General features: G+C 42.2%; 1 protein-coding gene across 4 annotated transcripts in view; it reads right to left on the reverse strand.

Moving 5' to 3' along the window:
• Positions 1-10,787: 10,787 nt before the first annotated feature.
• The window catches only part of LOC133381530 (zinc finger protein 665-like), a 62,039-nt gene continuing 57,586 nt past the window's right edge, over positions 10,788-15,240 (reverse strand). For 3 of the 4 annotated variants that reach the window (XM_061620733.1, XM_061620731.1, XM_061620734.1), the window contains one exon: positions 10,788-15,162. In XM_061620733.1, coding sequence (XP_061476717.1) covers positions 13,501-15,162 — 1,662 coding nt within the window. In that variant the 3' untranslated portion in view covers positions 10,788-13,500. The remainder of the gene's footprint in view (positions 15,163-15,240) is intronic. The other variant, XM_061620735.1, reaches the window with a different exon arrangement.

Here is a 15,240-nt window from a genome sequence, read left to right on the forward strand (position 1 = left end):
TTCTGAGACCCTTAGAAATACTAGGATGAAACTCTCTCTCACCTGCTGCTCTTCCTGCTTCTCGTCCTCTGCCTGACTCAGGAGGAAACCTTCAGCCAGGGCCACTGCCTGGGAACTGGTCTCTGCTCCACATTCCCTCACCCAGCTCTCCATTTCTTCTGGGAGGATGATCAGGAACTGCTCCAGGATCACCAGGTCCAAGATCCCATTTTTTGTATGTTGATCTGGTCTCAGCCACTGACAGCACAGATTGTGGAGTCGGTTGCAAACTTCTCGGGGCCCTTTGGCCTCCTGATAGCAGAACTGCCTGAAACACTGGCGCTGTACATCTGAGCTGACTGTGTCCTCCTTATCCAGGATCTTCTGCACTGTTCTTTCCCAGAATTCTCCACGGCTGCCAGCCTGGATGATACACAGACTTCTTTCTGCTTCAGGACCAGCTGAGTCTTGGTCTTCCATCTTTCATCACTGTTTCAAGGAAGCCTCCAACCAGGAGCAAGACATGCCTCCCTTGTCTGCCAAAGGCTGTTCTAATTGGAGGTGCTACAAAGACCTACAAAGACAAAACATTGTTCAGTGAGTGGATTATAACACTTTCAGGAGAAGATGCAACATCCTTCCCAGTGGTCTATTCCCTACAACTTGTGGGAGCATCAGAAGAATGTGGCTGCTGGTTCAGAACAAAGCCCATCTAGTCCAGCATGCTGTTTTCCTAGTGGCCAAACAGATTCCTCACTGGGAAGGCTAGAAGCAGGAGATGAGCACAACAGCAATCATCCCTACTGGTGATCCATAGCAACTTGTATTCAGAGGTAATCCTCAGCTAGACAGAAAGATGGTGCAATTCAGCTGAAGGCAGCCTCCTACTTCCTAAATAAGCCTTGTCCATGGGAGTTCTTATAGTTCACAAGTCCATATGGGAGGAAGAGTGAGAACAACAACAATAATGATAATAGCCCTGCTGAATCACTCCACAGCAAACCTAGTCCACCATCCTGCTCTCACAGTGGCCATCCACATGCCCTCTCCTCCTCCTGCTGTCCAGCAAACTTGTATTCAGTAGGCAGAACACAAGCGCAACAGCACTCTCCCCACTTGTGAGTTCCAGAAACTGGTACTCAAGAGGCATACAAACCCTGATGCGAAAAGTAATACAGTCATCTTGGCCTTTGTTAGTTTTATCCTTCATGGATTTCTTTTTAATCCCCCTCTGGAAACAATTTCGCTGCCATCCCTCCACGTCAAGAGAGTAATCATGTCAAGAAGTACTCCTGGAAGTCTGTCCTGAATCTCCTGCCATTTAGCTTCACTGGAGGGCCCTGGGTTCTAGCAATATGAGAGAGGGAGAAAGACTTCTCTATCTGCTTTCTGCACACCATGCACCATTTCACCCACATCTATAATCTCCCCCTTTCCCTGGCTTGTGTCTATGTCAAAACCCCAAACTAAAGCGTCTTGAATTTTAGCGTAAATGAAAGCTGCCGCTTCACTGAAGAAAAGCTAGTTGATTAATTGTCCGACTTGTAGACACTTTCTTAATCCATCGAAGTCAGTTAAACCTACAATTCGTAAATCACAACTTTTGTTTTCTTTATATGGATATATTTCTCACTGTTTAATGCAGCCTTTCCCAACCAGTGTGCCTCCAGATGTTGTTGGACCACAACTCCCATCAGCCTCAGCCAGCATTGCCAATGGTCAGGAAAGATGGGAATTGTGGTCCAACAACATCTGGAGGCACACTGGTTGGGAAAGGCTGGTTTAATGTAACAACAAAGCAACAATTCTCTGCAGCGTCTGATGTCCGCTATACTTCCAATACACATGGAGGTAATGTCTTGCTGGGGCAGGTGACAGATTCACACGGGGCAGCAGCGTCCTGTTCCCAGGAATGACCCCCCCTCTCCTCCCGAGGAGCCCGCACACTTTGCACCCGACAGCACCTGGGATCCACCCGCTCTGCGAACTCCCCCCCCCCCGCGCGCTTTTCAGGCCCAGTTTCTACCTCAGATCAGGGCTCGGCCACGTGCAAAAATGCCCCAGAGAAAACAGGCTGCTATGGGGAGGGCAGCGCCCGATCAATGGGTCCCTCCGCTTTCCCAGTCAGGAGCTCTGAGCCCTGTTCTCCCCCCTTTCCCAGGCACCCTCCCCTGCGCCCCACAGCACCGCGGGGAGCTCACCCGATCCCGGGAGGGAAGCACCAGACGCAGCCCTTTGCAAGAATCCAGAGGAGAAGGCGGGGCGGGAAGCGGCTTGCACGGGGCTTGGGAGGACGCAGCCGCCCCCTTCCTCTCTAGGAATCCAGTTCACTGTCCTTAACTCTTTCAGGGCCAATCCCCTCCTCTCCGCCTCTCAAAGAAAAGCGCCTTTCAGTGCGCAGGGCGCCTTCCGCCTGAGGATGAGAGCGGGGCGGGGAAGGCTGCTCGCGTTTTTGGCTTTCTCCACCCCGCCTCCGCCTTTTCCGTTAGGCCTAAACTTCTCCAGATTATTTATTAATTAAGTTTTTGTAAACCAGCCTCTCACATCAGGGCAACGCACAAGAATAGAAATGCAATCCAACAGAAAATTCCCTTAAAACCAGCACAAAAATCATGATTAAAACGACTGGCAGATTACCTGTGCTCGGTTCAGCAGCACCTCTGCGAAGACTGAGGAGGTACAGAGAGCATTAGCAAAGCCTTTGCGGAAGGAGAACACACCCATTCAAGAAGGGGGTCTCTTCATTGATTATAGGACCAGAAGCCCCTGTAGAATCACAGCATCCTAGAGTTGGAAGGCACCTACCTATAAGGCCATCGAGTCCAACTCCCTGCACAGTGCAGCAATCCAATTTAGGGTATACCTGACAGGTGGCTGTCCAGCTGCCTCTTGAACGCTGCCTCCAGGGTTGGCCAGCCCACAACCTCCCTAGGTCATTGGTTCCACTGTTGTTCCGCTCTAACAGGAAGTTTTTCCTGATGTTCAGTCAAAATCTGGCTTCCTGCAACTTGAACCCATTATTCCATGTCCTGCACTCTGGGACGATCGAGAAGAGATCCCGGCCCTCCTCTGTGTGGCCAACTTTTCAAGTACTGGACAAGTGCAATCGTCTCTCTCTCCTCAGTCTTCTCAAGGCTAAACATGCCCAGGTCTTTCAGTCTCTCCTCTGTAGCTTCTTCATGCCTCCTGGATGATTTTTGAACTGTACAGTTACTCTATAAGTAGTTACCTTTTTTTTAATTGTATTTTTAATGATTTTATTGTATGTTTGTGGTTGTTTGAACGTGTAAACTGCTCTGATGTTTTTAACAAAATAGTGGTATACAAATATATTTATAAATAAATAATAAAAACTCCATATTTTAATTTCCCCCCATTACACGGTAAAGAGTGTGGACTTCCTCATCTGCTCCCTCTCCCCTTTCCTCCTGCAAATGATACTTTCTGTTCCTCAGCCTGACTTGGATGTCCAAGCACTGGTGCAATGTCTTGCTAAATGTCCAGTTTTTCTGCATTGATAGCATTGGGACATTCTGCGGATCATTCCTCCACAACGAAAACACTTCTCCAGATCTCTAAACGCCTGTTGTGGGCTGGGCGCTTGGTTTATTGATTCATTTTGAGTGTCCTTATCGTCAAGATGCAAATCCTGTCAGTTTTTTGCCGCTGCCTCCATGGCAGTTGCCACCTTCTCCCAGGTCAGCTCCCCATCAGCAGTTGAGTATGGATTTTAATATCACCACCTACAAATCTATCTCTCAGCATCTGCACCAGAACATTTCCAAAGAACACTAAGCTTTTTGAGATCTATATAAGCAATATACTCTGATATAGATTGACATTTCTTCCTTAGATTATAGTGGTCAGAGATATTTTGCAGCTCTGCTGGACTTTTATCCTTGGCTTTTGAAACTGCACCAAGCTTCTTAAAAGGGAGTAGGGTCTGTCCCTTGTCTCCTGCTTTCGGCTCCTTCTGGGATGAAGGGCAGGACAGAAATTTTATAAATAATACGTTTTCATGCCATAACAACTGAGAAATACTGCCTTTTGTTTGTCACCTTTGGAGACTCCATTAGCAAGGAAATAATGGCCGTCTTTCCAAATACTGCTGTCACTCTTCTGATTCTGAGGCATATTGCACACTGTACATTAAAAGCACATGACTCCCCCCAAAGAATTCTGGGAATTGTGGTTTTCCCCTCACAGAACTACAAATTCCCAGCACCCTTAACAAACTACGGTTCCCATGATTTGTCCTTTGAATGTGTGTTGGCTGTGCTGCGTATGGACCTAAATTCCCCAATTTTCCCGAGCTGACACGATCTGAGGGTTTTTTAAAAAAATTATCACTGTTAAGTTCTTATTTAATATAAGCAATGGTACTCACTTTGTAGGCCCAGAACAAGAGGCTGTTTGTTCAAGAAACTGAAAGCAGCACAAGAAAAATCTAAAGGGTGGTGTCTTGGCTTCAATCCAAAGCAACCAAAGATCACATTTAACTCTTATCATGACCCATTACGACAGGGGGAATTGGCTTTGTCACTGTTGGAGAAATCCCTTGGCTCCGACAACGTGGTTTTGTGGATGGTGGCAAATGAGAGCCGCCTCTAAGTGAGAGCTGGACTCTTTGCGGAAGAGAATTGTTGTTCCTCACCTTATTTATTATTTATTTATTTATTACATTTATATACCGCCCCATAGCCGAAGCTCTCTGGGCGGTTTACAGCAATTAAAAACAATAAAAACAAATATACAAATTTTAAAACACAAAAAACAATTTAAAAACACTATTAAAAAAAATTAAAAACCATTTAAAAACACATGCTAAAATGCCTGGGAGAAGAGGAAAGTCTTGACCTGGCGCCAAAAAGATAACATGTTGCCACCCTTTGTAGAAAGGTAAGAAATGGCCAGGGAGAATCCATATTTTTTGTAAGGGAGACATTATACTGAGGAACAAAACTACACTGCAGTTGGGTGCAAAGAGAGCCTCAGACTTAATCAGATTTGAGACAGAGCAAATGATATAAACACAACATTATCCTGGGTGTTGACAGGCAAGGAATCACGGCTCCCCCAGAGCTTGGAAAAGTTACTTTTCTGAACTACAACTCCCATCAGCCCCAGCCAGCATGGCCACTGGATTAGGCTGATGAGAGTTGTAGTTCAAAAAAGTAACTTTTCCAAGCCCTGCCCCCACCCCTACACTGCCTTCCTGTAGGACACATGAAGCATCGAATTCACACCCCGAAAGACTTGGGCTGTGCAGCTCTTTCTATTATTGTCATTGATTTAACTGAAATGTTTATACTGCTTAACCGTAAAAAGCTTTACATGGTTTACATAAAATATAAGTCATTAAAATTATTTTATCAATAATCAAATTGTACTTAAAATAATCAAAAGATAAATGAAATCAGCAGTTAAAATACAGTGCCATGGAAAAGTAATCTGACCCCTGACTAATGCTCTCATATTACTGAATTACAAATGGTACATTGTAATTTCGTTCTGTATGATACTTTATTTTGAAACACTGAAACTCAAAATCAATTATTGTAAGGTGACATTGGTTTTATGTTGGGAAATGTTTGTAAGAAGCATAAAAAAAATGAAACATGTTGCTTGCATAAGTATTCAAGCTCAGTGTGGTGGAAGCTCCCAGTTTACACAGATGAAAGAAATTGCCCTATCAAGGACACAATTACCTTACTATTGGCCTCCACCTGTGAACCATTAAAGTTGCTGTCACATTGTCAGGATAAAAACCCCACTACTGAAGGATCACTGGTCAGGCTGTGGATCTGAAGGAAAATGAAGACCAAAGAGCATTCTACAGAAGTGAGAGATTATGTAATAATGTAATAAATAATATACACATGGTATAGCTATTAGCACTTAACATTATTTCTTCAGGGGCCATGCATCCTGAGAAGTAATTTAGTAATTGAATTATTAGAATTAGCAGCATTGAGGCTACTGTCCTTACTAGTGATAATCTGAGACACTGGCTATGAAATACAATTTTTCATAGATGTTAAAACTAGTAATTTTTGTAAGCCACTTTGGGCATATTTGTATGGAACAGTGGCATATAAATTCAAGTAATAAATAAGAAATAAATAATACAAATGCTGCATAGATTAGGAAAAGGGTACAAAATAATTTCCAAGTGTCTGGATAGCCCAATGAGAAAAGATGGATCAATAATCAGGAAGTGGAAGCTGCATCACACCACCCAGGCACTGCCAAGAAAAGGCAGTCCCTCAAAACTCAGCGCTCGAACAAGGAGGAGACTTGTGGGAGAAGCCACAGAGAGGCCAACAATCACTTTGAAGGAGCTAGAGTTCAGTGGCTGGGAGTGGAGTAATGGTGCACCAGTCAACCCTATCAAGAGCTCTGCATAACACTGGCCTGTATGGGAGGGTGGCAAGAAAGAAGCTGTTATTCAAAAAGTACCATCTGAAAGCACGTCTGGAGTTTGCCGGAAAGCATGAGAGCACCCCAGCTGTGATGCGGGAAAAGGTTTTGTGGTCCCACGAGACCAAGATACAGCTTTTTGGCCAAAACTCCAAGCACTGTGTGTGGCGCAAACCTAACACTGTCCATGCCTCAAGACACACCATCCCTGCAGTGAAGTATAGGTCTCATCAGCAGGGACTGGGCATCTTGGTAAAATTGAAGGAAGAATGGATGTAGCAAAATACAGGGAAATATTGCAAGAGAACCTGCTTCAGTCCACAAAAAATCTGAAGCTTGGGAGGAAATTCACTTTTCAGCAGGACAATGATCCCAAGCACAAGGCCAACATTGGAGTGACTCAAGAACAAAATGTAAATGTCCTATAGTGGCCCAGTCAAAGTCCTGATCTCAATCCCATTGAGAATCTGTGGCGCTCTTTGAAAATTGCAGTCCACAAGTGACGTCCAACCAACCTGGAGCGAATCTGCCAAGAAGAATGGGCCAAATTCTCTCCGACACTGTGTGCAAAGGTGGTGCATACCAACTCCAAAAGACTTAAAGCTGTTATTGCAGCTAAAGGTGGCTCTACCAAATATTAATGTGTGTAGGTTGGAATACTTATGCAAGCAATATGTTTCAGTTTTTTATGTTTCTTACAAACATTTCCCAACTTAAAACCAATGTCACCTTACAATAATTGATGTTGAGTTTCAGTGTTTCAAAATGAAATATCATACAGAACAAAATTACAATGTACCATTTGTAATTCAGTAATATGAGAGCATTGGTCAGGGGTCAGATTACTTTTGCAAGGCACTGTATATATTTACAAAATGTAACTTTATAAGAGATATAAAATAAAACAGTACAGTGAAGGTGCCTGCTTAATGTCAATGGGCCGGAAGTTCCAAAGGTAGGCAGCGTTCTGTCCATCTCCCCTTTAAACCTCTGGCCAAGTGAAAAGTGGGGGGGGGATTTGATATAGTGGTGCCTGTAAAGATAGTCCACAAGGTTCAGCCACTATAAAATGAAGCAGCCACAGAGAGCAGATGGCACTTCAGCTCACTCAGTGCCACATATGGCCAGGGGCTGTGCAGACGCTGCAATCCCAAGGCAGCGCACCAGAAGCAGATACTGGGGTCCTGGGTGAAAACACAGACCTTCCTGGGAGTCTCAGCTTTCCTTTTTCAAAAGGAACAAGTTCCTAACTCTTGAGGCAGAGCAGCGCTGGAAAGGGGGTGGACAATGGCTATGAAATCTGAGAGGGAGGTTAATTAGGGTTGCCATATTGCCCGGTTAGCCGGGTTTTACCCGGATTCTATGCATGCCACCCGGCGCCCGTCTAGCCCTTTAGGTGGCCCGGATTCTCAGCTTTAATTTAAAAAAAAAATTAAGTTTCTAGGTGGTCCGGTTCTCGAGATATACATAAAAACATCAGCCGCCCCCCCAACTGTTAAATCTTTCTTTAAACAGTACTGTATAGCACTTCGTAGCTTTAAGCCCGCCCGTTCAGGATTGCAGCCAATCAGGAATTGTGTTTCAGTTTCATTGACCTTAGGCAGTGTCTAGAAAACAAAATGGTGGTTTCACCCCGTTTATCTGAAAATCTCATAAATTGGGTAAGTATATACATTTCAGTTTTTTTTCCTCTTGTGTGCAGGAGTCAGATCTTGGGCAGTGTTTTGAAAACCTTCCCAATGCTTGCTTTTTGTAAAAGCAATGCTAATCCCATATGCCCAGAGTAAATCCCATTGAATTCAATAGGACTTACTTTTGAGTAGACATGGTTATGAATGTGCTGAAAATCAATGGGACTTTGGAGTGAATGTAAAAAAGAATTGTGTTTGTGCCCTCCAGTCCTATTTTAAAGCAAATAGGCAGGGCTTACTTAGGTATTACAGTTTTTATTCTTTAGGAAAGTAATACTGATTTTTTTTAAACTAATACTGATTTTTCTGCAATGACCAACTGGTTTGACAATAAACTATTATATGGGCTGTATGTATTTATACATCTGCAGTGTGTGCGTGTGCGCGTATGGAATCTTTCCAACACCCCTGTGAGGTAGGGTTGAAAACCAATGCAGCTCACAACAAGAAATAAAGCCATTTAAAATCCAATAACCATAAAAACAAGTATAAACAGTTGCAAAACAGCGTAAAGTGGCATGATTCGGAATTTTGGGTTGTGTGAATGAAGTTGCTTATCACTTGAAGTTGCATTTCTGTCCCTGTTTGAGTAAGCCCCACTGAATACGCTGAGAGTTGCTTCTGAATAAATAAACCTAGGATTGCACTATAAATATCTTTACAGTTTGTGTAAATAATAAATATATTTGATAGTCATGCTTTTATATAAATATTTCTTCATTTATCATATTTTTGGTTGTGAGATGCTTAGTTTTCTGCCTTACTCATAGGAATCTTGTTGCGGTTGGTATGGTATTACATTTAGGAAAGTGTTACTGCCTTTTGTGTTGTTTTTTTCCTATTTGCATTTCACTTATCTTTAACCTCACTCTGTTACAGCCATAGAAGCAACAGCAGCATATGCAAGATAATTAGCTCCCATTAGTGATAAGAACAAGAATTTATAATTATGATTTCAATTAAAACAAGAGGCTTATCAATACTTTGAGAGGACCAGATATTTATTTTCTTTCTGAGCCCAGGACTGGGTCTTTCATGATGCCCGGGGGGGGAGGGAGCAGGAGAGTAGTCGATAAGACAGACATCCTGGCATTGGTAATCTAATTAGCAAGGTATGTGTGGGGTTGTTGCACACTTCCAGGCCCAGTTTCATTTTGAGTATGGAGGTGGAACCTGTGTAGATGTGGTTGAGAAATTTTGAGTTAAGCAAAGCTCTGCTTTTATGAAACCTAAGAAACATACAGATACTTTGAATGTCTGAGTGCCTGCACCAGTGGAATACTGGAGAAACTTGTAAAGCTTGCTGCAACAGTATTTACAACTGAGCATGTGGTGTGAAAGACTCCTTTTCCTAACATTTTGGCTTCTTGTTTTTCTCCACCTACCACATCTTTGAAATATATCGTATATGGTTAACCGTACTGTTGCCCTGACCTACTTTATGTTTGTTGCTATTTTGTGTTTTTATTATGTTTTTATATTGATTGTGTATTTTTATTGTTTTTATTATATTTGTAAGCTGTGCTGAGCTCTGTTTTTAACAGCAGAAGGGCAGGATACAAATTCTCTTAATCAATAAATACTCCATAGTGTTGGAAACTAGAGTCTAGGCATTTAAGGCTGAAAATGTTGCTTTTAAAAAAAAGATTTCTCACATCTTTCCCCAGTTTTTGGTGGTAATTCCTAGGCACAAAAACAAAACAACTGGACAATCCAAGTATTAATATGCAAATATTTGTATAATATGCAAATAATTTGCATAATATGCAAATTAACCTGCCCAGATTTGTGGAACTGGAATATGGCAACCCTAAGGTTAATGGATTAGAGCCCCAGCCCCCTGAGATTGGGGGGTGGCGGCTTCGGAGCCCCCTAGAGTTCCTTGTCCCTCCCACAGATTTGCAAAACAAGACAAAATAACCAAAATGTTCCCCATATAAAGGAATGTAGCTTTTTGTTCAGAAGGGAGAAGAGATGCAAAATATTGTTTAGCTTTTCAGACAGGCCTGGTTACCTGCAACTCAGGGAACACATTTTCCCAAAAGGTTTAGTGAAAATCACTTAAATTAAAAACACCAAAACATTATTTATTATTAATTTATCTTATATAAAGCAGCTAAACTGTACTAAAGAAATGTACAAGCAGAAGATGCGTATGGCAGACTAGAGAAAAAGAAAAGAAAAACCAAATCCAACATGAAATATTTCAACGCTTTCCATTTTGTAAGATACAGACCAGATACTTGAATATTGGTCTTGACCTCTTAATTGCACGGAAGTGTTCAGTACTGCAATATGTTTTTTTTTTTTTTTACAATATTCTCAGAAATGAATGTACTATTAAATTACAGAGATTTTCAATGCAGAAACCAGTGAGAAAATTCATTCTTTCCCGCCATACCACATCACATTTATCTTCTGGTTGTTCACCAGTATCTAATGATTTCCAAACGTTCCCTCCAATGATCCAATGTGGGAGTGGTGAGTGATGACTATTGTTGTTGTTGTTGTTATTATTATTTAATAAATTTATATTCTGCCCTTCCACCCAGTAGGAGTCCAGGGCAGCAAACAAAAACACCAAAAACACTATAAAAGAACATAAAAACAGACATATTTTAATATATCTTAAACAAAACATCTTTAAAAATGTTTTTTAAGAAAGTTTTAAAAACATCTTAAAAAGCAATTCCAACACAGACACAAACTGGGATAAGGTCTCTACTTAAAAGGCTTATTGAAAGAGGAAGGTCTTCATTAGGTGCCAAACACAGAGACAGCAAGTGTCTAATAATTAAGGGGAGGGAATTCCAAAGGGTCGGTGCCACCACACTAAAGGTCTGCTTCCTATGTTGTGTGGAACGGGCCTCCTGATAAGATGGTATCTGCAGGAGGCCCCCACCTGGAGAGCATAGTGATCGACTGGGTATATAAGGGGTAAGAAGATCTTTCAGGTATCCTGGTCCCAAGCTGTATAGGGCTTTGTACACCAAAAATCAGAATTGAACTACTTTGACTATGGAAAGGGACTTTTCAGTTGTGACTCCTCGTTTGTGAAGTCTCTCCAGAGTGAAGTCTGCCTGGCACAATCACTAAGATCTTTCTGTCGCCAGGAAAAAAATTACTTCTTTCACCATGCGTTTGTTGAACTACGAATATAATTGTTGTTGGCTTTTCTTGATGATTTATTTGCTGCTGTTTTTATTGGGAGCTGGCTATAGTTTTTTATGAAATGTTCAAAGTTATTTCATAATAACTGCTTTTATTCATGGTTTTGCTTATTCATAAGAATATTTATAAAGTGCCAAATCATACAAAAGTACGGTAAAATCACTAAAACATCACAATCCTTAAAATCTATATTTTTTTTTAAAAAAATACAGAATGATTAACACTAATTAGTGCTGTTTTGTTATTAAAAATGGTTGTGTCACTTGGAGACCTTTTTTAGCTAGAAAGTGACTAACAGATTCTAATAATACTAGGAGGCTTGGAGTGAAATAAAGGTTTAGTCCTCTTGATACACCCATCTGGGTCATCAACCTTATAATCTCATTGTAACTTTAAAAACTGCCAGGCTTCGTACTCAGCAGACATCTCCAGGACTGGTTGTGGCAAGCAGAATTGCACCAAATACCCCACAGAGGGAATGGGAGAGGAGTTGGAAGGGAATTACAGGCAAAATAAGGGATTCCATCCACCCTCCACCACACTCTGAAATCAAGGGCTGCAGTCCCTAGGCTCAGGATCAACCCTTTCCAACATCTGAGCAGTGTTCAAAGGAAAAAGTTGAACACATGGAGTTGACCTTCTTCTTGTCGATAATCACGTTCTGTCATAGAATATGGTTAAACGTAACATGATAGGTGATGGTCCACTTCAATATGATATTGACCATCTTCAGGGATTCTTTAGATGTTTACAGAAGAGGATAAGAGGCAAAACAGGCTCAGAGATACTGATTATTAACTGGGAATAAAATTTTATTTATGTACTTAATGCTCCCTCAGTGGCTTACAAATATCATTAATAAACGCATTCCCTGTTTTCAGGTGTAGAGTTTAAAAGACACGACACAAAAAGAATGGCAATTAGAAGAGAGGAGGGACACTGGTTTCTTATTAGAGAGTTCTTGTATATCCTCATATATCCCGGTGAAATGGCTACTGCTAGGTGGCACTCAATGAAGGAGCCTGGTGTAGCTCATCTGATGGAAGTTAAATAAGTTTCTGCTAAGACGGAGAAGCATATTGGAGCACATTAAACCTAAATGACAAGGTAGGCAGAGGATCTGAAGATTCCTGTTGCTTTTTGCCAAGTGGGAGTATCTATGGCAGGGGTTTGCAGTCTTTGGGGGCCTGTGGAGAATGTGGCAATCATGAACTTTCTGCAGGGAGTTGCCAGTCACAAAATGGCAAGGAAGGGAAAGCTGGATCGAGAAACTAAATTTAAAAAAGGAACATCATAAATTTGCATGATTTTTAAACAAGGATATCCTCTCCACTCCCAAATCAAAATCCCCAATCCAAGGTTTGCCAGCACCACCATGGCATAAAAACATCCATCCAAAGACATCACATTTAATTAAATTGTGCCTTTTACAGAATGCAGTGTCTGGATGTGGATTTTCTGGACACGTGTGTGTGGGAGAAATAGTTTCTCTTCCTCTCTATTTCTGTGTACAGCAAGGGTGGAGAATTTCAGCCTTGGGAGACAAATGTGGCCTCCAGGGCTCTCCATCTGGCCCTTGAGACTTTTCATAGGCCATGTCCCATCCCCCAGGCCACAACCCTTGACAGCCGAGCTCCGCACTCTCCCCAAGTGCTTTTGCCTGGCTAGGTGGTGTCTCCGAACGGTGATAATTCCCACTGCATGCCTGGATGGACATTGGTGGAATCCTCTGACTTGTGTGTGACTGGAATGTAAGAGTCATATCTATTGCCCCACCCACTTTTGCCTTTGGCCACACCCACCATTGGCATGCAGACCCTGGATGGTTGCCCACAAGGGAATGTAGAGATGGTCCAGCACTTTCTTCCTGCATGCCTAGTATAGGGAGGGGAATCACCTTTCTGCCTAAGATGGTGCAACAAAGCCATCAGCCTCTTGAAGCCTGCATTCTCCATGTGGCTAAATGAGTGGTTGTGCAACGCTAAACTGAGCAAAACTGAATTATATGCCAACAGAAAACTATGAAACAACAGGTTGGGATCAAACCTAATAGCATATACAGGTTACCACATATCTGACAAAAATAACTTAATAATTTAATTTTGACTGTACTAGACTCAGCCTCCCTGCATGGGTCATGGAGGACAGGGTCTTTAAAGAGTTTGTGATTGCATGTTCTTCCCCTCCCAATGTATCTGGGAGCATCTCACAACAACTTATACTTAGTCAGGTGGGTGATTCAAGGTCTCAGTGAGGTACAAAACGTGATTAAATCAGGGAAGGGGAGCAGAGCATCGAAGCTACCCTGTTCTTCCTCCCCTCGAGTGCACGTGCCCCCCATCGTGTGAATTCTTTGATGACTAGTGAGATCTGTTTTCTGAGAGAAGCTCCTTCCACACTCTGAGCATTTATGCAGTTCCTCCCCCATGTGAATTCTTTGATGAGTAGTGAGATTTGACTTGAGACAGAAGCTTTTTCCACACTGCAAACATTTATGCGGTTCCCCCCCTGTGTGAATTGGTTGATGAGTAGTGAGTTTTTCCTCCTCCATGAAGCTCTTTCCACACTCCAAGCATTCATGTAGTATATCCCCTGTGTGAATTCTTTCATGACTAGTGAGATCTGGTTTCTGAGAGAAACCCCTTCCACATTGCAAGCATTTATATGGTTTTTTCCCAGTGTGAATTTGTTGACAAGTAGTGAGATTTGTCTTCTCAGTGAAACTCATTCCACGCTCCAAGCATTTATGTGTTTTCTTCCCTGTGTGAATTCTTTGACGAGTGAGACTTGTCTTCTGTATGAAGCTCTTTCCACATTCTAAGCATTTATATGGATTCTCCCCTGTATGGATCCTTCGATGAATAATAAGGGGAGAACTGTGACAAAAGCTCTTTCCACACTCCAAGCATTTATGTGGTTTCTCCCCTGTGTGAATTCTTTGATGAGCGGAGAGAATTCCCTTACGATGGAAGCTCTTTCCACACTGGAAGCATTTATATCGTTTCTCCCGTATGTGAATTCTTTGATGAGTAGTGACACTTCTCTTCTCCATGAAGCTCTTTCCACACACCAAGCATTTATGAGGTTTCTCTCCAGTGTGAATTCTTTGGTGAATAGTGAGATGTGATTTCTGACAAAAGGTTTTTCCACATTCCAAGCATTTATAAGGCTTCTGCCCTGTATGGATCCTTCGATGATTAATTAGGGCAGAACTCTGACGAAAGCTCTTGCCACACTCCAAGCATTTTAGTGGTTTCCCTCCTGTGTGAATTCTTTGATGAGTAGTGAGAGTTGTCTTCTGACAGAAGCTCTTTCCACACTCCAAGCATTTATGAGGTTTCTCCCCTGTATGAATTCTTTGATGACGAGTGAGCTTTGACTTCTGTATGAAGCTCTTTCCACACTGCAAGCATTTATAAGGTTTCTCCCCTGTGTGAATTCTTTCATGATGGGTGAGACTTCCCTTCTCCGTGAAGCGCTTTCCACACTCCAAGCATTTATGCGGTTTCTCCCCTGTGTGAATTCTTTGATGTGTAGTGAGAGTTGTCTTCTGATAAAAGCTCTTTCCACACTCCAAACATTTATGAGGTTGCTCCCCTGTGTGAATTCTTTGGTGAGCAGTGAGATGTGATTTCTGGCAGAAGTTCTTTCCACATTCAATGCATTTATACGGTTTCTTCCCGGTATGGATTCTTTTATGGGTAATAAGGGTAGAACTACGAGAGAAGCTCTTTCCACACTCCGAGCATTTGTATGATTTCTCTCTTGTGTGGCGTTTGTAATGAACTTTGTAACAATTCTCCTCCATGACTTCTTTATACAGAGCTCTCTGGTCAGGATCCAACAGAGCCCACTCCTCTTCTGTGAAATTCACAGAAAACTCCTCAAGGGACCCTGGATCCTGAAAGGAAGGAAAATAATTGCCTCTTTATAGATAACACAAATATTCTCAACTACAAATTCCAGAAAACTCATCAAG

This window comes from Rhineura floridana, chromosome 3, assembly GCF_030035675.1.
Source record: "Rhineura floridana isolate rRhiFlo1 chromosome 3, rRhiFlo1.hap2, whole genome shotgun sequence".
Lineage (NCBI taxonomy): Eukaryota > Metazoa > Chordata > Lepidosauria > Squamata > Rhineuridae > Rhineura > Rhineura floridana.